Below are 26431 nucleotides of genomic sequence, written 5' to 3' on the forward strand. Positions count from 1 at the left end.
TTATTGCACAACAACGAAGTGGTCAAAATCTAAATTTCGCAAGTACCAAATTCTGCAAGCTGTCAGAATAAACTGCATTGAGGATTTCCCCACCTAATTGTCAATCAATAAAAAGACTTGACAAGGGAAAATCTGGGCAGTTTTAATTCAGGCAAAGTACCTGAACGTGATATATATATTGTGAGTCATTAAGACTAAAGAATTTTTATCCTTTTGTGAATTGAAGGGCGTAGTCCCCATTTATTGTAAAACAGAAATATTGAATTGAGATTAAGTCCACTTTAAAGAATATCAAGTTTGAAGCTAAATACGAGTAAGAGAAAAGGAAGATTGCTGCGATATAAATACAAATAAAAGAAGCAAACATAACGATTAAAAGTGAGTAAATAATTACACATTACACTCATATACACAAATCAATTTTCAAAGAAATACGTAAATTTTCATAAGTTGATTTCATGAGATTTTACTAAAAAGAATATTCACATTCTTTTTTTATTATAATTTATATTTTAATCCCAGAACATTTATATATTGGAAAATTAAAGGTTTATAAAATCTATGTAAATCTGATAATTAAATAAATATTAATTTAACCAATAATTTCTATTCTTATTAATTGTAACTACACAATTGATATCAATAATTGTGAGAGTGGAAAAGTCCCCTACCTATTCAAATTTATTTAATTTGCTGAAGAGCATTTTTCGTTATCACGACAGATTTAAATTGATAATAAAATAATTTATCTATTTTACTTTTATTAAATTAAATCCTATTCGTAACAACTGGTGGTAGATCGGTGGGATTTTTCCCTCTAAATTATATATATATATTATATATTATATATTATATTATAATTATATATTATATTTAAAAAAAAAATTTTTTTTTACACATTACACATATTTACACACTGATACTATCATTGACTATATATATATGTTTGTACATGAAATTTTAATTGTTTTTTATTTACAGTGAATATAAAATAGATATTGTGCGGGTAGTAGATTTTTTTCTAGTTCGTTAAAATCGAACTGTAGGGAAAAAGTAACCATCCTTGCATCGGCAAGCTCTGGTTTCTATAATAAACGTGCCCAATTCCCTGAATTAACCTTGCCGGAAGTGTGTAGCCACTTGGGCAAGTGAAGGGATTAAAATTATCGAAAATTTACACGGTTTAAATAAAAATTTTTAACATTTTTTTTTCCCCACGGGTAAATAAGCATTTAAATCAACGCAAAATTGCTACAACATTCATGTTGTAGTTTATAGTTTTCTTTTCTCAATGAACAGTTCAGATAGTAAAAAAAATAATAGTCAAGAAGGAATAAAATTCGCAAGAGCAGTCCGAAGTAAATACGATTTAGAACAAGTAACTTTAGTTAAACGCGTGCTATTCGTGGAAAATAAATCGAATTATAGTAACGACAATAAAAATAATTCTCTCGGAAAAATTGTAGAGAATCTAGACAGTTTAAAACTGCGAGAATAGACGTTTATATTGAAGTACAGAAATAAATGAATATTTGCAATTAAGCAAAACTGAGATTTATGCGAAAAATAAATAAACTAGTTGCTGTTTGAGAAAAATAAAAAGTATATTGTTCGTTTAAATTTGTAATTGCATTTTTATATAAGAAAGAAGAAAAGAAATTTTAGTGAAGTGAATTTTATAATTATAAAATTTTGTTCGTTAAAATAATATTAATTGAGTTAAAAGATTTAGATTAGTAATGCAAAATTGAAGTAAGTTACAGAAATACGAAACGAGATCAGGTTACCGCACAAGGCCGTGCGTACGCGAGTAGTAGGTCTCAATGAAATTTCGCAAGTCTGAACATTGTAGGTAGTATTTCTTTTATTTCATTTAAAGAGAAATATCAGTCTGTTTATTTTTTTTAGAGTTACTGTTTTGTAAGAAGTATGTCTGAAAACGAATTTAAGCATTTTCTGAGTTAACAAAATAAGGGAATAAGAAGAACAGAATTAAAAAAAAAACAATAGTTTTTTTTTAGAATAGACTATCACATTGAGAAATAATATTTAAAGTAAAATTTTCTTTCAAAATCTTTTTTGTTCCTCATGATATATTTTTTTAAAAAAAAAAAAATTTTTTTTTAAAAAATATATTCATTTTATTTTCGTTTAAAAATAAAAACAGAAAAGGGTTTTTAATTCATAAATATTTATTTTATTTCGTTTGAATTTCCTCCCCAAAATTACGGAAGTGTGATTCAATATATTTTTAATTTATTAAAAATTTATTGTACCATTCATACGCTCAAACTTTTAAGTACGCTTAGAATTTATTTCTTCAAGCGAAAATAAAAGTTTTTAGAGCATTGAATATTCGGTAATTTTGTTCTTAAATGAATCAATTCAATATTATTTAAATATAAAATTTTAATTAATATTGAATTAAGTCATACATCTCACAACGGACCACAGTCTCCCCGTACCGTTGTTCGAAGAGTTTGACATTCGTTATACCTATGCCTAAACAAGGAACATTTATTTCAAATACAAAACAAATTTGTAAAAGCAAAAGAGGAAAAAGAGGAATAAAAAAAATTTGTCTTAATGTTGCTAAACATACTGAAATTTATAACAATTTAGTGAAAGCACCTTTGAAGTTCAGACCTGTATGTAAAGTAATCCCCACAATTCGAGAACCAGAAATAACCAAAGCTCCAGGAGTTATAAGTATCAATAGGAATATTATAGAAGTTGACCTAACAATTAGACAAGCTATAGAAGAAAGAATTATAGCACATAGAGAAGAGGTACGACATAGACAAGCGATAGCGGACAACGAAAACATTACTGACCATTACGATTCCGATAGCGCCAGTGTCGTTGAAATAGAAATAAACTAGTATTAATTTCATGGCTTTTATGGTTTTAAGTAGAATAATACCTTCAGTAACTCAAGGAGTATTCGAAATAACGTTAGACAGTCAGGATTTAATAGAAGGTAGTGCGAAGTTTTTAATAACATCTGCAACGAAACATAATTATATATCGTCAGATTTACTAGGAATAGAATTTTGGCCTTGTGAGCCGGAATTAGTGACATTGTTCGAAAAGCAATTTTGTGTGGTAGGGGGAATAATCATAGAATTACAAGGTCAAGAAATTTATTTTCAAGTAGTAGAAACATTAGAACCGAATACGGAAAATTCAACAATAGCTGTAATAGGTTGGAAACAAGCAGGAAGTTCAGGTTGGATTTCGCATCCTTTAATAACGGCCTATCAAGCTAGTTTTGGTATATAAATACAACAAAATAACTAGAGAGAATTATTTTTTTTTTGTCGTATACAAGAGCTTAGAACAAATAAAATGAGTACTACAGGAAACAATGGTCCTGATGGACAAGGAGCAGCTAATCCAAATAATTCTACAGTGTCTCACTTACACAGAAATAGGACGGACATAGGATTTAGAGAGGATCCACCTGCACCACAACGTTTGCCGGAAGTAAACAATGAAAATGCAAGCATCATAGTAGTACAAGATTTAAGAAACGATAGATGTTTAGAAAGAGCAATGAAACATGTGTCAGAATACGATGGAACAAACATGACAGTCAGAGATTTTATTCAAGATGTAGCACATGCAGCCACAAAAGTTAATGCGAATTATGAAGCAGACTTAATCTCCGACATTCTAACCAAATTAAGAGGTAGTGCTAAGGAATGTACTAGAGGAAAAGTGTTTCCAAATTTAACAGATTTAATAGATTTATTAAAAGAACGTTTCGCACCTGGGAAATCATATGAAAGTTATCTTTTACAAATTGTAAAGTTAAAAATGTACCGTGAGGAAAGCATAAATGAACTTTACGATAGACTGCAAAATTATATGAGCGGATTAAGAGCGGCTCTATATGAAAAATTTGCTAATGAAGTAGTGGACGCATCCGTGGTAATTTTTGAAAAAACTGCGCTAAAAGCTTTCATTAATGCTTTACCTGATGACATCTCAAGATCGGTGGAAGTTCATGAACCAGATGATATAGACGATGCACTTAGATGTGCGAGACAGGCGGAAGAAAGAAAAGTACGCCCAATTTATGAAAACTATCCTCCTCAACAAAACAACTTTACACATCAGAGTCATACAATGTTGAGGCCAGGTTGGATGAACTCTTCCAACCAACAAAATAGTTTCAATAATCCAAGAGCAGAAAACAGCCTAGGATACAGGAGGAACGAAAACAGGAACCGTGCACCAAACAATTATAGAAATTATAATGTGACACAAGGAAATCATAGAAGTGGTAATTATACAGATAAAAGGTTATATAACCCAAATGGACCACCACATAACAATTTTAATCACTACACGAGTAATCAAGTTAGGGCAATCCCGGAACAACAATCAATTGGGAGGATGCAAAACCAGGGAAACCAATCCAATGATTTAAACTGGGAACAGGTTCGTTGGAACAGCGCGTCAACGAACCCGAACCAAAAACCGCGTCAAACAGAAGTGAGATTCCGAGATCAGTAACTATTTTCAAAGTAAATGAGGAAGTATCGGAATGCCCAACAATAAAACTAGGAGGAGATTACATTTTTCGAAACGAAGCAAAATTTTTCGTAGACTCCGGTGCAGATATCAATCTAATCAAAAGTACAGCGTTAAAAGGAAACGCACCTGTTAACATCACTGACATCACTTTCTTCACCGGTGTGTCTACAACTAAAGTATTTACTTTAGGCACAATAGACATCCATATAAATGGTGTAAAACATCCTTTCCATGTTGTAGAATCCACGTTTCCAATAAATGTGGATGGAATTTTAGGAAGACCATATTTAAGAGAGGAACGAGCAAGCATTTCTTTTTTCTACAATTCTGTAATAACTCAATCCAAACCTGTGGAACCAATCCCTTTTATAGACACAGAATCTTGTAAAGAAAAAATAAAATTGAAAAAGGAAGTTAAACCGGTACCGCGAATCTTCAGAATCAAAGCAAGAAGCAAACAAGTTATAGATATTCCGGTTATCAACAGCGATCTAAAAGAAGGATATCTACCCAGAATAGAGTCCGAAAAAGGTTTAATGCTCGGTGAAGCTTTAGTCACACAAAAGAAAGGGCACTGTAAAATAATGGCCATAAACACCACTGGTAAGGACATAACAATTAATATACAACCACAAGAACTTTTTCCATTTGAATGTGTAAAACCAGAAGATGTGTTAAAAACAGAAAAATCAAACGAGGCCTCAAGAAATGAAGAAAAAAGGACACAACTAGTATTAGATAAAATGAATCTAGATCACCTGAATAAAGAAGAATTGGACTATGTTAAAAAATGGATACGTTCAGGACAAGATAGATTTTTATTGCCTGGGGATAAATTACCACTAACTCCATTAGTAAAACACTATATACCATTAAGCGATGAAAAACCTGTAAAATGTAAACAATATCGACAGTCACCCGAATGCGAACAAGCAGGGGCAACACTGGTAACGAAAATGTATAAGGACGATTTGCTAGTAGACTCCAATTCTTGTTATAATTCACCGGTATTAATAGTCCCAAAGAAGGCTGACGCACAAGGAAATAAAAAATGGCGTTTGGTAATAGATTTTCGTGCCCTAAATGAAAAGATGCAAGGAGACAGCTATCCAATGCCACTGATTAGTACTATACTAGAACGTTTAGGAGGAGCGAAATACTTCTCGGTGTTTGATTTAGCAATGGGGTACCATCAGATAGGCACGGCAGAAGAAGACCAACACAAAACAGCTTTCTCCTACAGCAGAGGTCATTACCAATACAAAAGAATGCCAATGGGAATAAAAAATGCTGCGCCGACATTTCAAAGATTAATGGATAATGTGTTATCAGGACTACAAGGAGCAGAGCTTTTCGTATATCTAGACGATATCATAGTATTTTCAGCTACTCTAGAAGAACATGATAAAACGATAAACAGACTTCTAGAAAGACTTAGGGAAGCAAAATTAGCGCTACAACCAGAAAAATGTGACTTTTTAAGAAAAGAAGTAGCCTATCTAGGACATGTAGTAGGAGAAGAAGGAATCAAAGCAGACCCCAAAAAGTTAGCAGCCATAAAAGATTTTCCTACACCTAAGAAGGCAAAATCAATCAAAGAATTTTTAGGCATAACAGGCTATTACAGAAAATTCATAGCCAACTATGCAAAAATTGCCAAACCCTTATACGTTCTTTTAAAAAAAAATCAAATTTTCAAATGGGGCAAAGATGAAAAGAGAAGTTTGCAAAGACTGAAGAGAGCACTGTGTAGAAACCCTATCCTACAACATCCAGATTTTTCAAAAATTTTTAAATTGACTACAGACTCTTCAGATCATGCAGTAAGTGCAGTAATTACACAGGAAACAAATGGTATGGATCTACCAATAGCCTATTTCTCAAAAACGTTAGTAGCAGCAGAAAACAACTACGATCACACCGAGAAAGAATGCCTAGCAGTAATCCACGCTCTTGAAAATTTTAGACCTTTTTTATATGGTAGAAAATTTATTCTCTCCTGTGATCATGAACCGCTCAGAATAATTAATAACGCTCTCAAGCCAACAGCCAGAATGACAAAATGGTTGTTAAGGTTGCAAGACTATCAATATGATTTTGAATGCAAACCAGGAAAAATCAACAGATGGTTAAAAGGTTTATCAGAAAATCCTAATAAAGATAAACTAACTAAGAAAGAAGAAAAGGAAACGTCAACTGAAAATAGTGAGAGTGAGAATACAGATAGTGAAACTAACCAGGAATTTTCTGTACGGATCACAGAAAAAAGATTATTTCCAATTAGCAGTGGAGCAGCAAGCACAAAGCTACGAGCTAACCAAGCACTAAATAAGTTAATGGATAAAAACAAAGAAAAACAGTTGAAAGAAAAGACGAAGAAAAAAACAAACATTAAAGACAGTGGAACTGGACCTAGAACAACAAGAGCAAAATCAGATTCCTCATCAGCAATGATACCAGCAAAGGATATTTTAATCAAACCTAAAAGAGGAAGACCAGTAGGCAGAACTAAATCCGAAGAAGTAGTAGCAAAAAAATTAGAAGAGGAAGGCCCAATAGCCACAAGACTAAGACCAAGGAAGAAAACACAGAATCCGGTTATAAGAGATGACACAAGTGAAATTTCACATGAAGAAGGTTCCACAACCAGCAAAGATTCTAGTGAAGATGAAACAGTTTTCGAGCCAGAAGACATCCCCATTTTAAAAAAAGACTGTAGTGTTCTACCGTCCCTAACTGAACCAATACTAGAGTCAGACACCCAAGAATCCAGCGACGACAATTCTATTACGAACTCTGTTATACCAGAGGAAGAAGAAATAGCAGTCTACATGAGTCCTACTGTAGAAAGCTCAGAAGAAGAAGATGAAGAAGATATTACAATAAGCGAAACAACAAATTCAAGCCAGAAAGACAAACCAGATAAACAAATGATAAATAGTATAAAAGACTCCATCAAAAAATTTGATTCATCTCTGGCAAACCATCAAACTTATTTTTGGGACGATGAAATGTTTGGAGAAGAAGAAGATAAAAACAACACCTTGCAAAATGTTAGTTCAGAAAATATTAATTTAGCGAAAGAAATAGAAGAAGAGGGTAAAGCTATTGAAGAAATAATTGCAGAACTTCGTGAAATTACAGAACAAATAGAAAACCCCTCACTCAACTCTTTTTCTGTAACAGAAAAACCAACGGAAATTACCGAGAAAAATGATACCAACCAAAATTTCACGAAATACAAAAAAACAGTTACGTTTGACACTCCTGAATTTAGAAGTAAACCAACAGCTCAATCCACTCCATACATACCAATTTCTATACTAGAGGATAATGAGCCAGACACAACAGTAATGGAACAAAGAAAAACAAAAATGATCCCTAGACAACTGGTCGAAAAAGAACCAATAAACACAAATAAAATTGAACTGCGACCACAAACAAAGTTAGGATTGGGAATTACTATGCCTTTCATAGATGACGAAAAATTCTGGAGAAAGCAACCAGTTATGGAAAAACAAGAACCAATTATGAAAAGATTAGAAGTTATCAACTATGACAGAAACGCAATAACAAGCGTAAAGGACAACTATGTACATTTTTTAACCCGAGATGCAGAACCAGCCAGCCAAATAATCAGATTAATGGCAGCCATAGGAGGTTTAGACCTATTGGAAGTAAAAAAAAAAAAACCAAGGATAGGTCAAGTACTATTCACCCCACGTGGAAAATACAATGTTATTTCGGTAATAATATCCAACAATTACGATGACGACATCAATTTAGAAAATTTAAAAGAGATTTTTGAGAATCTAAAGTACATTCTTCTCAAAAACAACATTGAGCATTTTCGAATATCGAGATACGGAGAACTACTAGACAAACTAGGAGAGGACTGGATAGCTTTACTAGTCAAAATATTTTTCAACACCAATATTAAAATCAACCTGTGTTACGGAAAAATTACGATTCCTCCAGAGAAAGATAGAACAAAAATAATCTCGGAATATCACGATAGTTTAATAGCAGGACATAAAGGTGTAAACAAAACCTATCGAAGAATTAGGGAAAAATTCACCTGGCCAGGTCTACGTCGAGATATCACAGAGTATATTAGGAAATGCAGAAGCTGCGCACAAAGAAAAATCACAAGAACAAAAAATAGAGAACCAATGATAATTACCGATACCCCATTAGAGGTTTTTGATAGAGTATCACTAGACACTGTTGGAAAACTACCGACTACAACAAACGGTAACTGTCACGTTCTTACAATGCAGGATCAGTTGAGCAAATATTGCATATTTGTACCAATCCCTGACATCAGCGCTACTACAATAGCACACGCAATAGCCACAAATTTATTTTCGGTTTACGGAGCGCCAAAAACAATTTTAACGGACAGAGGAAGGATGTTTACCAGCAATTTGTTACGAAGACTAGCAAAATTGTTTAAAGTTACTCAAGTAACGACAACGGCATACAGACCACAAACCAACGGAGCTCTGGAAAGAAGTCATGCAGTATTAGCAGAATTCATCAGACACTATGCAAAATCTAGTGACGATTGGGATAGGCTACTACCATATGCAAGCTTTGCCTATAATACATCGGTACATGAGGCAACAAAGTTCACTCCGTACGAACTAGTTTTCGGAAATTTAGCCAGAACGCCTACGGCATTCCCCACAGAAGACAAACTGAGAAATTACGAAAACTATATACAAGAACTAATAATGAGACTAATAGAGATCAGAAACATTGCAGCAAGCAATCTAAATAACGCTAAACAAACTTCAAAGGATAGATATGACTCAAAATCAAGACCGTTACAAATAAAAATAGGGGATGTAGTAGACGTCCAAGAAGAAGTAAGAACAGGCAAATTTGAACCTTATTACCATGGTCCCTATGAAGTAATTTCAATTACAGAAAATAATAATTTAATTCTCTGTGACGCGAAAGGAAAAAGATTTAGAAAACACAAAGACCAAGTAAAAAAGGCATATTTATGACTAGAAGACAAAAAAGGTTTGAGAGTAGACAAAGAAGGTTATATTCACGTCTACACCGACGGAGCTTGTAAAGCTAATGGTAAACCAAACGCTCAAGCAGGAATAGGCATATGGTTCAACCTTAATCACCCATTGAATATCAGCACCAAAGCACTTAACAAACAAACTAATAACTGTGCTGAAATAGAAGCAATAATAAAAGCAATTGTAATTTCAAAGTCAATAGGATATCGAAAAATCAGAATACATACAGACTCTAAATTTGCAATAGACGGTATACAAAACTGGTTACCCAAATGGGAAATAAATGGATGGAAAACCAACCGAAAAAAAGATGTAGTCAGTAAAAATATTTTCAAAAAAATGAAAATACATTCGAAAAATGTCTCGGTAGAATTAATCCATGAACAGGGACATTGTGGAATAGTAGGCAACGAAGAAGCAGACAAATTAGCAAAATTAGCCATAACATAATAAAATAGATACATACTCGAATTAATAATATAAAATTTTCTAAGTTTTCTTTTATTTATTGGTTGCAGAAAATGTATGGATCCATAAGGACATTCCTTTTAATTATCTGGTTAGCTAACTACTCATGGACCGCAAACATAAACCAATTTATCGAGATAATACCAATAAACAAAAGCGCAGGAATATATTATGAACTAATGCCAACTTTACAAAGAATAACAGGATTCTGGAGAACAGTTACTCTACTTGACACCGAAGTTTTCAAATCTCATTTACCGGACATAGAAAAAAATTTTAAGACGTTAAAGGAACCCTGTAATAGTGTGTTAGAGGCAAAATGTGAAGATTTTTTAGGATACCAGACACTCGAAAGGAAAATAATCACCGCCAAATTACTCTGGAAACAATTAGAGGAAATTACGGAGGAGATAAGACAACAAGGAGAACAATTTTACAACTACGAAAAGAAAAGAATCAATAAAAGAAGCACTCCATTACTAGGTTTTATAGGAAAACTAGTAGGGCCCACTATCGGAGTGCTGACATACGAAGAAGGTGAAAGGTATGACCAATTAATTTCAGAACTGGGCGAAGCACAAAAGAACATATCCCATTTGGTAGGAGAACAAACTCATATTGTCCGAGCAGAATTACAGAATTTATACGAAATAAATAAAAGACTATACAAGGAATCAAACAGTACAAAAAATTTATTGCAACATATAGAAGACGACCTTAAAAAACAAGACACAAAATTAAATACAATAGATTATACTATTCAACTACAATTAACAATGAAGAAATGGACAGAGACAATAGACCTGTATATACACGGCCTAGAGCAAACTTTGAACATCATGTATGATGCAAGAGAAGGCAAATTACACCCAAAAATGTTAACCAACAAACAACTGAAAAACATTGCCACTGAAGCACAGAAATTTCTAGGAGATCAAGATTTTCCTATACCAATAGATAGAATGAATACAGCTACATTAAAAACTATTTCACATACCTATCTACAAATAAAAGAAGGAAAACTAATCATTGCCTTGGACATACCCCTACTAGAAAAAGAAAATTATATAGTTTACAGGATGCACGAATTACCGATACTTCAAAATCTAGGAGACATAAAAAATCGAGCATATATACGCCCACATGCAAGATATTTGGCAACAAGTAAAGAAGGAAGACACTATTTCTATATGGAAGAAGAAGAAATGAATCAATGTCACAATCTAGAAGGAAGATTAATTTGTCCCCCCCAACAAGGAGTATATGACATAACGTTAGCGCCTAGCTGTGAATCAGAATTGTTAAGAGCACCCACAAATAAAACCCTAAGAACATGTGATATCAGACTAACAAATAACCAACAACCCTTCTGGGAACCAATTATGACAACAGGTAGTTGGCTTTTCTCATTAACTAAAGAAGAAACTGCGTATCTAATATGTAAAAAACAAAGCACTAGAAATTTTCAAATAAAAGACGCAGGAATCATCAAAATATCAACAGGTTGTAAATTAAGCACCGATACTATCAAATTACCAACATTAAGAGTCCAGGAAAACAAACAAATATATCACTACGAACCAAAAATTGAACTACAAATAGAAGAAATTTCACCTATAATAAAATCTTCAAAAATATCTTACAATATTACAGAAGAAAATGACACACACCCCATCTAGAAGAAAATGGAAGCAGACGAAAAAATTCAAGCCATTGAAAAAGAATTGCTGACACAAAGTTTACACAAATATGGAAAGCAAAATCAAAATAGTTACACCATAACTCTACTAGGAATCTCTTCAACAATCATCTTTTTATCAATAGTCTATGGTATCATAAAATGCAAAAACCATTTTTGCATCATTACAAAGCAACGAAAAAAACAAGAAAACATACAACTAGAACAAAAGGTTATAGACCAAGAACATCAAGAAGATCATCAAAATAACTATCCAGACTCAGAAGAAGCAAGTACAAGTGACACATCAACTATGCCAAAAAAACTAAATTCTAAAAAAATTTGGAAGACTCAATCTTTACCCAGAAAGTACCGGGACATAGCGTAATTAATTGATTTTAATTGCATGTAAATATTTTAAATATGTAAATACCAATTCCAAGGAATGAAATACTAATCTACATACTATACTATATAAAAAAGGGAATTTTTTTTTTAAAACATACAACGCAAAAATTAATTTAAATCAAAGTTAGCCTAATCAATATCATAGGAATTACTATTAACTACATATACATAAATGTATACATATTTTTTTTTACAATACACACACACACACATATATAGATGAGTAATCATAGTAATCATCATATAATTACTTAATTTCTTTTAAAAGAAATAATAAACGTTTTGTTTCATTTTAATTTTTTTTTTATATTACTTTTAATTATAACATTTTACATTTTACATTTAACATATTTTATTATAACATATAATAAAATAATACTAAAACATTAAACTAGAATATAACATACCGACTAATTTAGTCCAAATCACAGCCACAGCATAACTAATAACAAAATTAAAATATTTAGAATATAATTAATTTAGAAATAATAAAACTAAATTATGGTGTTATACTAAAATATACATATAAAAAAATAAACTACAGCATACATAATATACCGACACAAAAATACTTAATCATCAATTTTAACTATATATAGAAATCCGAGTTTTTTTTTATCTAATTTAGTCATTTAATTTAATAAGTTAACAATCAACAATTCTTTAAACATAATTTCAATCTATGGATGTTAACCATTTTTTCAAACATTTGTTTGAATACACTATAAGTATACTATAAGAAACACTAAATAAAAGCAAATTAATTTTATTCACAATATAATCCTCCTAAAAAGGAAAGTAAAGATAAAACCATTAAACAAAACTTAATTCAAATTTGCCTCTATTTAAGAAGTTTCTCTATTAGTCAACCTATAAAGCTGTCAAGGGACGACAGTGACTAAAAGAGGGGTTTGTGGGCAGAAAACCGGAAATTTTCATTTTTTATGCACAATATAGGCATAAATTCTATTAATTTTTGTTTGTCATCTTTGTCTTTTAATGATTTTGTGCAAAAACTTTTCTTAAAGAAACAATGTCAGATAAAAAAAGAATTAACATTATTTCTTTAAAATTTTAGAATATTCAGAACCGACACGAATCATAGAACTATGTTTACGTTTCCGTTTTTAATTAACTTATTCAGAATTTCATGAATGTAACTTTAATAAATTTAGCATATTTTTTTTTATCAAAAAAAAAAAAAAAAGAAAAAAAAAGAAAAAAATTTTTTTATATAAATTAAAATTCATGACATTGTTATTAAATCAAATCAAAATTAGTGACACATAGGTTATTTTGTAAAAGTCATTTCATGTAGATGTACCAAAATTTGGATTATTCAATATAAAAACAATTTTCTAATTCTTCAAAACAAGAAAAAAGCATGAAATAACTTACAACTTGTTTTTCGTCTTAAAATATAAAAAGTATAGATCAAATAACAAATAAAACTTTGTAATCGACACAACAAATCTTTTTAAAAAGCACAAAACATCCCCAGAAAATGAACAATTTTTTTACAAACAAAAAGACGAATTAAAAATTGTACTAAAAATTTGAACAACTTGTTACAGTAATTTAAATTTTTGACATTATGATATCATTTAATTATAAAAGATCAATTCTATGTAATCTGCGTTTTAAAATACGAAACATTTGTAACAGGAATAATAATTTATAATCATTTTTATTTTTTTTTGCATTAAAAAAAAAAAAAAATTTAAAAAAAAAAAAAATCAGACATCATCAATTAAATTATTTAAAACTTTTTTAGGAAGAAACATGATTGTACACCGAAACAAGACAAATAATATCTAGCTTGGTAAAAAAGAAAAAAAAAAAAAAAAATGCAATAATATATCAGTAATTAAAGAAAATTTTTATGTTTTCAGTAACTCAATTTTAAAAAAAAACAAGTTTAAAAATCACATATTCAAACACATTTTTTTTCTCCTACCATGCTCGATATTAGTGATCTAAAATACAAAAATTACTCATCAATGAACAACGATAAAATTCCAGACTATTATTATTATTATTATTATTATTATTAATAATAATAAAACAAAAGCAAACTTCATTCATTTAAAAATCTTTAAAAAAAAACTAAAAGAGGAAACGATTTTTTTTTTCTCTCTCTCTCTAGAAATGATGAACAGTTGTTTTTATTTTATTAGAAATGTTAACATTTTTTTTTAAAATGGGAAATATTGTTTATTAAAACATTCAAAACTGATGATAAACCGAACATAAAATTGATGGTTTATCTATGTTTCCACACATTCGAAAACTGAAATATTTCAATCACAAAGATCGGAGAAAAACTATATTTTGTTTTTAATGAAATACTTACCTTTCAGAGAATTATGTAAAAAAAAATTATATCAAGAGGAATATTTGTAAAACTCGAAAGAGTTAAATACCTCTACAACAAGAAGATTTGCACCAAGGAACACACCATCACAACACAACTCCAGCAGCTGACAAGGGACGTCAGCCAAAATTAAAAGGGGGGCAGTTGTTACGTATGACTTTGTAACCTTTATATTTACATAGAAACAACGTAGTTTAATTGAATTATATAGAATCCATTTCATAATTTTGCCTTGTAACCTAAAAACACAATTATCGTTCTTACACAAAAATACATATTTATTAGTAACACCAATAAATTCCAACATTAAGCAAAACTCTGAACAACCCACTTTTAATCGGGTAATTAGCACAATTAAATTAAGCAAAGCACATTTTTCCTTTTTATGTTAATATCGCAAGGCAAGATTTCTTTCAATTATTTGTAAATTATTGCACAACAACGAAGTGGTCAAAATCTAAATTTCGCAAGTACCAAATTCTGCAAGCTGTCAGAATAAACTGCATTGAGGATTTCCCCACCTAATTGTCAATCAATAAAAAGACTTGACAAGGGAAAATCTGGGCAGTTTTAATTCAGGCAAAGTACCTGAACGTGATATATATATTGTGAGTCATTAAGACTAAAGAATTTTTATCCTTTTGTGAATTGAAGGGCGTAGTCCCCATTTATTGTAAAACAGAAATATTGAATTGAGATTAAGTCCACTTTAAAGAATATCAAGTTTGAAGCTAAATACGAGTAAGAGAAAAGGAAGATTGCTGCGATATAAATACAAATAAAAGAAGCAAACATAACGATTAAAAGTGAGTAAATAATTACACATTACACTCATATACACAAATCAATTTTCAAAGAAATACGTAAATTTTCATAAGTTGATTTCATGAGATTTTACTAAAAAGAATATTCACATTCTTTTTTTATTATAATTTATATTTTAATCCCAGAACATTTATATATTGGAAAATTAAAGGTTTATAAAATCTATGTAAATCTGATAATTAAATAAATATTAATTTAACCAATAATTTCTATTCTTATTAATTGTAACTACACAATTGATATCAATAATTGTGAGAGTGGAAAAGTCCCCTACCTATTCAAATTTATTTAATTTGCTGAAGAGCATTTTTCGTTATCACGACAGATTTAAATTGATAATAAAATAATTTATCTATTTTACTTTTATTAAATTAAATCCTATTCGTAACATTAACATATTTAATATTTTTAATATGGAATTTTTTATCTGATAATTTTATTGCCCTGTCCGTTAAATTATAAATAATTGCAATTTTTTGAGCTATAGGATGTTGTGAATCATAATTTAAAGTACGTTCAGAAAAAGTAGGTTTTTTATACCAATCCGTGATTATTTTATTACTATCTTTAATTATAAGTACATCTAAAAAATTAATTGAATGATTAACTTCTAATTCATGAGTAAATTGTAATCTTAAATCATAACTGTTAAAAATGTCCAACATTTCTTGAACTTTGTCATTTGGAATGTATGTGATTATATCATCAACGTATTTTTACCATATGTACCAAAGTTGTATGAAAAATCTTCATCAATTCTTAAACAATATAATATTTTAACTGTACGAACTAATAATAAAGTTCTCAATCATAATTTAATCAAAAAGGGTAAAGATATAAATAAAAAATCCGAGATTATTAACGTTGTTTATAAAATTAACTGTAAGGATTGTTTAGCATCTTATGTTGGTGAAACCAAAAGAATGGTGGGGGTTCGTATTAACGAACACAAAAAGGCTAAGATTGGCGTCACTGCTACTCATAGAAACTTACAAAAACATGTCTTTGATTGGGATAATTTTTACATACTTGACAAAGAATCTAATGAGAGCAAACGTTTAATATCCGAAATGATTCATATTAATTTGCAAAAGAATGCAATAAACAAAAAAGATGATTCTAAAAATCTTAGTAATTGTTATCTCCATTTCCTTAATGAGAGAAAATATTTATAGTGTTTCTTTGTTTAGTAACACCTTGACATTTCGTCTATTTATTATTCGCATTATTGTAATAAGTTCATTGAACTTACTTTTCTCTCTTCATATTATTCTAATGACTTTATAATTGATCAGTGTCTATTAGCAATCGTGTCAAGCGAGACGTTTTAACAATCGACAAATTGTTTAATAATGTCCAAATTTTTATTTTTATTTATATTTTTTTTCAATGGTAAATATATTTTTTTTTGTTAAATATTTTTATTTTTGTAAAATAATTTTTTTTATTTGTAAAAGTATTTTATGTACGTGTATTTATAAATTATAATAAAATTTCAGTTTCTGAAGAGGACGGCTGTGCCGTTGAAACGTAAAGAAAAAAAAAATTTTTTTTTTCTCTTAATTTTTTTTCATTATTTTAAATGACTCGGAGTGATCGATAAAGTCATCATTGTTATTAAATAACACCGAGTGATAAATTCAAATTGATATTATATACTGACCATGGATCTACAACGGTTAAATATGATTTGCACAGCAAATCACATCTTTGAATTGTTTTCTTCAAATCAGGAGAAGTGTATCCTTAAAGACTGGATTAATACCAATCAACAACTTGCACGTTTTTCATCACAACTGCAGTTTTTACTTCAATGCCGTACGTACGACTTGACACCGAAACATATCGATGCTAGTAGCAGATCTCTAAGTCATTTTTCTTCCATAGTAAAACTGGTTTTAACAAATTTGACTTATCTTTAAAAAATTTTAAAATTAGACTATTGAATATTATAATTGAGGATAAATGCATTCATATTTATTATTTAAAACAAAAGATTGAATCTTTAAGGACTGTTATAAACAATAATTTTTTACCTCATATTTCTAAGTCAATTTTTTCAATACATGACAAAGAGCATGCACGTTTTGTCTCTATACAAAAAGATAAAATTTCTAAAAAATTTAATTTTATGTGTAACAAAAACAACAAAAAATGTGAAAATAGGAATAATTCCATTTGTCCAAAACAAAAATGGTTTCTTAATCTATCAAATTGTGACATTCCCAATAATGTCATTGATGTCGTTTCTCTCGGCAATGGTTATAGATTTAACAATAATAATAATAATTCTTTTAATTCTACAATTGAATATATTAAATCTATAGAACAGTTTTTTTATTCTTATGATTTAAATACTGAAATTTCAAATAATATTAGAAATAAAATTTTAAAAAATATTAACTCTTTTGAACATAATTACCATAGACACATTAACATTAATGATAGAATTTTCACAAAAGAGCTCAACGACGCAAAACTTTTTGTCAAAAATAATAAAAATGTTATGTTCACCATCGCCTGTAAGGGAAATGTAACGGTTGCACTAAACAGAGATGATTATTTGAAAAATACCGAATTGTTGTTATCTGATGTAGATACTTATAAAATTATTAAAAAGGATCCACTCCCAAAACTAAAATCCAACACTTATGAATTATTAAAATATTGGAATAAAAGTGGATACTTAAACAAATCATATAGTGACTTTGTTCTGACGCAAACTAATACGAATCTTGCTAAATTTTATGGACTACCTAAGATACATAAAAAGGATTGTCCTTTTAGACCTGTTGTTTCTACTGTAGGTTCACCAACATATTTTCTTTCCAAACATTTGTTATATTATATTCTGAATGAATCTATTCCTAAACCTAAATCTTACATTCGCAATAGTTTTGATTTCATTGAAAAGATTAAAAATTTCGTTATTCCAGATAATCACATATTAATTAGTTTAGATGTCAAATCTTTATTTACAAATGTCGGATCTAAACATGTATCTGATTGCATCATAAAACGTTATTCTTTTATTTCTAAAAATTCAAATATCCCTCTCGATGATCTACTTGACGCATGCTCCTTTTTGTTTGATAATATTTATTTCAAATTTAATGGTAAATTTTACCAGCAAACTTATGGTACACCTATGGGTTCTTCCATATCTGGGCTATTTGCGGACATCGTGATGGATGATCTTGAGACTTGTTGTTTAAATAAATTGTCGTTTAAACCGTTGTTTTTCTTTAGGTACGTTGATGATATAATCACATGCATTCCAAATGACAAAGTTCAAGAAATGTTGGACATTTTTAACAGTTATGATTTAAGATTACAATTCACTCATGAATTAGAAGTTAATCATTCAATTAATTTTTTAGATGTACTTATAATTAAAGATAGTAATAAAATAATCACGGATTGGTATAAAAAACCTACTTTTTCTAAACGTACTTTAAATTATGATTCACAACATCCTACAGCTCAAAAAATTGCAATTATTTATAATTTAACGGACAGGGCAATAAAATTATCAGATAAAAAATTCCATATTAAAAATATTAAATATGTTAAAACAATTCTTCTTAGAAATAATTATCCTATTGTTTTTATAGACAAATACATTAAGAAACGCATTTGTTCTATTGAATCCAATACTCAAAAAAAACAATGTAAATTCATTTTTATATAGAAAATCACCAAAAGTATTTTTACCATATGTACCAAAGTTGTATGAAAAATCTTCATCAATTCTTAAACAATATAATATTTTAACTGTACCAACTAATAATAAAGTTTTAAATCATAATTTAATCAAAAAGGGTAAAGATATAAATAAAAAATCCGAGATTACTAACGTTGTTTATAAAATTAACTGTAAGGATTGTTCAGCATCTTATGTTGGTGAAACCAAAAGAATGGTGGGGGTTCGTATTAACGAACACAAAAAGGCTAAGATTGGCGTCACTGCTACTCATAGAAACTTACAAAAACATGTCTTTGATTGGGATAATTTTTACATACTTGACAAAGAATCTAATGAGAGCAAACGTTTAATATCCGAAATGATTCATATTAATTTGCAAAAGAATGCAATAAACAAAAAAGATGATTCTAAAAATCTTAGTAATTGTTATCTCCATTTCCTTAATGAGAGAAAATATTTATAGTGTTTCTTTGTTTAGTAACACCTTGACATTTCGTCTATTTATTATTCGCATTATTGTAATAAGTTCATTGAACTTACTTTTCTCTCTTCATATTATTCTAATGACTTTATAATTGATCAGTGTCTATTAGCAATCGTGTCAAGCGAGACGTTTTAACAATCGACAAATTGTTTAATAATGTCCAAATTTTTATTTTTATTTATATTTTTTTTCAATGGTAAATATTTTTTTTTTGTTAAATATTTATCTTTTTGTAAAATAATTTTTTTATTTGTAAAAGTATTTTATGTACGTGTATTTATAAATTATAATAAAATTTCAGTTTCTGAAGAGGACAGCTGTGCCGTTGAAAAGTAAAGAAAAAAAATTTTTTTTTTCTCTTAATTTTTTTTTATTATTTTAAATGACTCGGAGTGATCGATAAAGTCATCATTATTATTAAATAACACCGAGTGATAAATTCAAATTGATATTAATAAAAAATTATTGTTTAAACAAATTATTAAAAATTTAATTTTTTTCAACATTTTTTTTAATATTATAAAAAATTGACATTTTCTCTACAATTTTGAATAAATGACTTTTTCTCGTAGAATAAATAGTTTTCGAAATAAAAATTCTTAAAAAAAGTTATTTTTTTCAGTTTCCAAATTTTCAAATCTAAGTATCTTGCAAAAAAAAATTTTTTTTGAAAAACTGTTTGGCACAATTATTTAGTATCCCAAATACTACAAAATTACCAAATTTAAGAAAAATCGGTGATCCACCATTTGCTTTTCGTATGGAACTGCCCTCAAGTAAATATTTACTTAAATCAAATAAATAAAAACAAATAAGTTGAAATACAACCGAACGAGGGTTTATAGAAAATAATTATTTGAAAATGTTTAATTTTGCTATAAAAAAATTAACATTATTTAAACAATAGAAAATTTAGTTATTTTTTTCTCATATAAAAAATTTATTTTTATTTTAAGAAAATCAAAATATTTCACTTGTCTGTAAACGAAGAAAATGTATTTTAATATATATATATATATATATACTTTTTTCTGATAAAAAAGATTTTTTCAAATGCGCAACAAAAAACATTTTAACATAGGAACATATAACTAATAAAAAGTCATTTATAACTAATAAAAATTTTTAAATTTAAGAATTATAAAAATTAAATTAATGTTTGTTTTACATTGTAATATTTCCAAACAAAATTTTTGTCTCCAAAAACTTTCATAATAATACTTAAAAAAAACAAATTTCATAATAATAACAATAATTTAAAATTAATTGAATCAATTTAATTTATTAATAACCTTATTTAAAAATATGTATTAAAAATCATTGAATTCTTGCAAAGAATTTTGTCAAAAAATTTGAGAATAATTGAATTCCTTCGCAGAATTTTATTATTTATTTTTTGAGTATTTAAGTAAAAGAAACGGTGGATTTTTTGATATTACTTACTGGTAACCCTATGATTTTGTTATTTTTTTTCTTACATTGTTTTATTTTTTGGTTTATTGTTTTTTCTTTTTCTGTATATTTTTCTTATGAATGTTATTGAGAATGATGTATACCTCTATTATGTTATCTTTGCTATTATATTATTTGTATTTTTATTATGTTGGTTATCTTAGTTTTAGGACTATGTAATTAATGTTAATATTATGTACATTGTTCCTTAGTGGGCTAACAGCCCTAGGAACTTGATTTCTTTAAATACAATAAATAAATATTTATGAAAATAATCGAATTCTCGCGAAAAATTTAATTAAAATTTATAAAAATCCTAATTATATTCTTTTGAAGAATATCTTTAAACTTTTTTGAAATAATGGAGTTTCTTTAATAGTTATAATTGAAAATTTTGAAAGTAATTGAATTATACAAAGAATTTTTTCAACTTTTTAAAATAATTGTGTCTGTGTATAGGTAATTTTAAATATTTGATTTTTAAAGTTTATTAAAATTGTATTGAAAGTAATTGAATTCCTCAGAAGAATTTTATTAATTTATAAAAATTAATTTAACTTTTGCGATGAATTTTAAATATAATTATTTTTTTTAAATTACTTTGATTTGTTATTCTATTTATTTTATTATTTTTCAAGTTTATTTTTTATAATATATATAGGGGAGAGGGCCCCAAGGTGATCAGGGCCCTAAGGTGGTCATAGAATATTCTACGAATTACGTATTCAGTGACATAAAATAAAAACTAAACAATAATGTTAGCATTACATTTTAGATATATCTACCTTTTGAGTTAATAATAATTATAAAGTTTAAAATTCCATGAAATAACAATTATATAGAGTTAAATTTAGGGAGAGTCATACGTCTCTAAATATTGACAATTTAAGGAATTAAAAATTTGTAATAATAATTTTTTGTGCGCTATATTTAACAAAATTCCCGGTTTTTTCACGACTTTGTCCTAATTATTTCCGGTTTTTTTTCTCATCAAATTTAAATTTATTTGATTTCAAATATAAATGAATCTACAAATGGCTTCAACAATTTTTATTAGAGTTTTTATGAATGATAAATAATTCTTTTGGCGAGTTTCTTAAAATTCGTTGAAAATTTTTTTTTTAATAATTTTAATTGAAAATTTGATTATTTAATTTTATTAAAATGTTATTGATAATAATTGAATTTCTGCGAAGAATTTTATTCAGGGTTGCTACAGAACCTGGAAAACCTGGAAAACCTGGAAAAGTCAGGGATTTTTTAAAAAAGGTCTGGAATACCTGGAAAAGTCAGGGATTTTTTAAAAAATGGTCTGGAATACCTGGAAATGTCATGGAAATTTGAAATGCCTGGAATTTTATTCCACTTAATATTTTTTACTACATTTTTTCTTTTAAAAAATAATGTCCTGGAATTCCTGGAAATGTCCTGAAATATCCTTGAATTTTCCATATTTTGCTTTTAAATATTCAATAATTTAAAAATTTTACTCAAATTTAAAAAAATAATTTTTTTGATCCATCAAAAAATAATTTTAATTTGTCGTTTGATTAAAGAATCTGATATCTATATTATATAATATTGATTTTTAACTCTTTTTATAATAAAATTAATATTTTTGTTCAAGTAGGTTAATTTACATTATGTTAATCGTAATATGAAATAATATTACACATGTAAATGTCCTAGAAAATTAAAAAATCTGTCCTGGAATGTCCTGGAATTTTAAGTCATATTTTCAGTAGACACCCTGTCTGTGCTTTAATAATCAAATAGAGATAATCTAACGTGAATATTTTTATAATACAGAAAAATTCTAATTTATTATTATTAGGCCAATTTTTCTTCAAAGATTGCTCTAATTTACAATGTTCAAAAGGTGACCTGGAAATTTATCAGATTTGGTACTGGAAAACCTGGAAAAGTCATGGAAATTTAAAAACAGACTTCTGTAGCAACCCTGATTATTACATTTGAAAATAATTGAGTTGTTTTTTAGAATTTTATAGAAATTTATGAAAATAGCTGAATTCTAGTAAAGGATTCTTTTTAAAAATAGTATTCAAAAGAATTTAGTGAATCTAAAGAATTTTGCAACTTATAGAAATAATTAAATTCTTGAGAAAATTTTTTTACTGTTTCTAGAAATAATTGAATTCTTTCCACGAATTTTAATAAAATTTTTAAGAATAATTACATTTTTCCAGGAATGTGATTAAAATTGTCTTAAAAATAATTGAAATTCTGCAATGAGTTTTACTATTTATGAAAATAATTGAATATATTGTGAAGAAATTTAAAAAAATAAAATTATAATTATGGTGACTAACTTCCCCTGATTATTTTCAAAAAATTTCAATAAAATTCTTTAAAAGAATATTAAACATATCGATATTATAATCGATATGTTGCAATTTGTAAAAGGAACACAGAAAAATGTTGTCTCACAAAAATCGAGAATTTATTCTGAAATGGTGAATACGGAAAATTTTTTAGAGAAGTTACAAAAAATTACAATATATACCAATATTAATTAGTAAAAAAGAGAAAACTGAGAGAAAATTTAAAAATTTTTGATTGTTGAGTAGTTCAACAATTATTCTATCTAAAGTTCAAAATGTTTCCATTAAATTCATTATAATTTTTATCGAAAACTCTTAGCACACGGAAAACATTTTTTCAGTCAAAGTTCCCGAACTGTACCTGAACGGTGGATATGAGAAAAAGTTAAGGTCTAATTCTGCATTACACTAAAGATGTCCCTGAATTTTTTTAAAATCTGCCGTGAACTTCGAGAATTTCTCATGCTCTACACAGTAGATTCCTGAAAAGTTCAAGAATTTCTTTAGTGTAATGCAGGATTAGACCTCAACTTTTTCTCATGTTCTTTTCTCACTGTTCAGGTGTTCAGGTACAGTTCGAGAACTTTCCCTAAAAAATTTTTTTCGTACATTTTCAACCTACGGTTTTGTAGGATTTTCAAAAAATTTTCCGTATCCATAGTTCTGAAATATATTCTTTATTTTATTAATCATGAACATTTTCCCGTATGTACTTTTTCTGTGGTAAGACAGGCAGGTATTTCTATAATAATTAATGTTTTGATAGATTATTTTGGTTATGAGTATTCCCATATGTGTGATAACCACTTGACGCAAAGAAATTTTTTACAAATTGAAGAAAAATGATCAAGACGTGCCTCTATTCAACTGATGTTAAAAATGGTAAATACATGTAATTTTTTCAAGAAATCTCTATCATTTTGTAAATTCTTATAAATTTAATGAAATTATCAAACTTAATATTGATAAAAAGTCTAAATTCTATATATCGAACAATTTTTTTTACAATATTATTCAATTAGTAAACTGAATTTTATTTGACACTTTTGTTTGACAAAAATAAATTGATTAAAGACACTTAAATTTTGAAGTTTAAATATTTAGTATGTTTTTTATGATTCAAATGGTATTTTTTAATTAAATCTTTAGAATTTTTATTTCTTTTGGTAAATTCAGTCTCCTATAAAATGATAATTCAATAAACTTTAAAAAAAATCCCGTATTTTCTACATTTTTTGATACTTTTGCCCTTCCGGTTACGCAGAATCGAGTACTTTGTATTTAATTCAGAAAAATAATAATTATAAATTCTATTAAAAATTTCTTTCCTTCAATTATCAACATTTCAATGTATTCAATATATTTTTCGGATGAATACTAACAATTATTAGGGTAGGCGAACACTTTTTCTAAAAAAATATTTTCTAATCCTTTTTATCTAAAAAAAGGCGATTTATAATTAAATCTGTTTTCCAAAAAAGTTTTTCTAAAAAGTTATAATTTCTAATGTGTATTTTCCTAAAATTTCTAAAATTCCATAATTTTTATAAAAATTAGAAAATTGTTTAAAAATAAAGATTAAATTTTCTGTTTCTCAATTACAATTCTGTTTACAAATTTATAAGTTTCTTTTTGAAAATGAAGAAAATTTTTTATAAAATTACTATTTCTTATCACAATTTGTTAACAAAATTCTATTCTTTTTTGAAAAAAAAATAATTTGCATCATTTTTACATTGAAATTTCCAAAGTTAATATATTTATAAAAAAATTTTTTAGAAAATTTTAAATATCTTTAGGGAAAAAATCCCTATAATTTATTAATTACGATTTTTAACTAGATTATTTAAAAATTTTGTTAAGTAATTTGCATAATTTCTATTTTTTATTATAATTCTTTAACGAAATATCAAGTATTTTTTTAAAGAATTAACAAATTTTCGTAAGTTTTATTTTTTAATCATATGTACTTATTGATCGTGATTACAAAAATAGAATATTGTTAGAAAAAAGAAAAATTTTGAAAATTACCTTTATTAGAAAAATAAATTTTTAGAAAATTAGCTTTATTAGAAGACAGAAAATTTCAAAACCACCTTTATTAGAAAAAAGTTTTTTAGAAATTCACCTTTATTAGAAAAAAAAATTTTAGAAAATACGATTTAGAAAAACTGTACCCCAACCATTATTAGAAACATAAGAATGAAAATTAAAATATTTAAAGAAATTATAATTTAAATCTTTTGAGTTTGAATTTTATTACATTTATATGAGCTTAAAAAATGTTTGAGGGATTTCATGAGAAAATTACATGTATAAAAATTACATTTGGAACTTGAGTTGAGTAGAGGCATGTTTTTTCACTTGGTAATTATATTTATTTTAATAACAGAAGCCAGAAGATAAAGCCAGAAGATAAAGCATACGCTTTATCGAAAAAAAATCGACCCACCCTATTATTTATGTTAGAAGTCTATTTAAAGTACAGTTTTTAAGTTTAGAAAAATTATAAATTAGTACATTTAATAAAAACGTAATTTCTTTAGTATAAATTTTGATGTACAATAAAATTTCAATTTTTGCAGCTTCGCTTGCTATATGAGTGCATACCAATGGCATTTATAGTATCTCAAGCAGGAGGTCTTGCATCTAACGGCGAAGTGGATATTTTAGATATTATTCCATCAGATATTCATCAGAGATCATCAATTTTCCTAGGATCAAAGGAAGATGTAGAAGAAGTATTACAATACATAAGAAATCATAAAAAGTGAAAAAAACGTATCATAAAATTGAAAATATGTAAATTTATCTATCCTTATACTTCTTATCCAATACAAAAAGATTTTAAAAAAATTTGTTCACTCGTTTATTATTCTTTCAATTAAAAATTTAAGTTACAAAACGGACAAATTTTTTCTGGATCAATTATAAAACTTTCTTTTTAAATTTTATTCTATTACGTCTGGTTTGTACTAATATAATCTGTGCTATTATTTGAATCAAGGACATTGGAAGTCCAGAATTTAAATAGCAATGTTTTTAACAAATAATTGTTATATGTGGATAGATTTTATTTTTTGCTAATAAGTTTTTGTAAAGTTTTTTTTCCT

General features: G+C 27.7%; 1 protein-coding gene across 1 annotated transcript in view; it reads left to right on the plus strand.

Annotated features, from left to right (window-relative positions):
- LOC122503056 (fructose-1,6-bisphosphatase 1) overlaps nucleotides 1-26201 on the plus strand; it is a 234278-nt gene extending 208077 nt beyond the window's left edge. Inside the window, exon 4 of the mRNA XM_043613463.1 lies at nucleotides 25904-26201. Coding sequence (XP_043469398.1) covers nucleotides 25904-26092 — 189 coding nt within the window. The 3' untranslated portion in view covers nucleotides 26093-26201. The remainder of the gene's footprint in view (nucleotides 1-25903) is intronic.
- The last annotated feature ends 230 nt before the right edge of the window (nucleotides 26202-26431 follow it).

The sequence above is a fragment of the Leptopilina heterotoma genome, unplaced genomic scaffold, assembly GCF_015476425.1.
Source record: "Leptopilina heterotoma isolate Lh14 unplaced genomic scaffold, ASM1547642v1 Lhet_242, whole genome shotgun sequence".
In the NCBI taxonomy this organism is placed as follows: domain Eukaryota; kingdom Metazoa; phylum Arthropoda; class Insecta; order Hymenoptera; family Figitidae; genus Leptopilina; species Leptopilina heterotoma.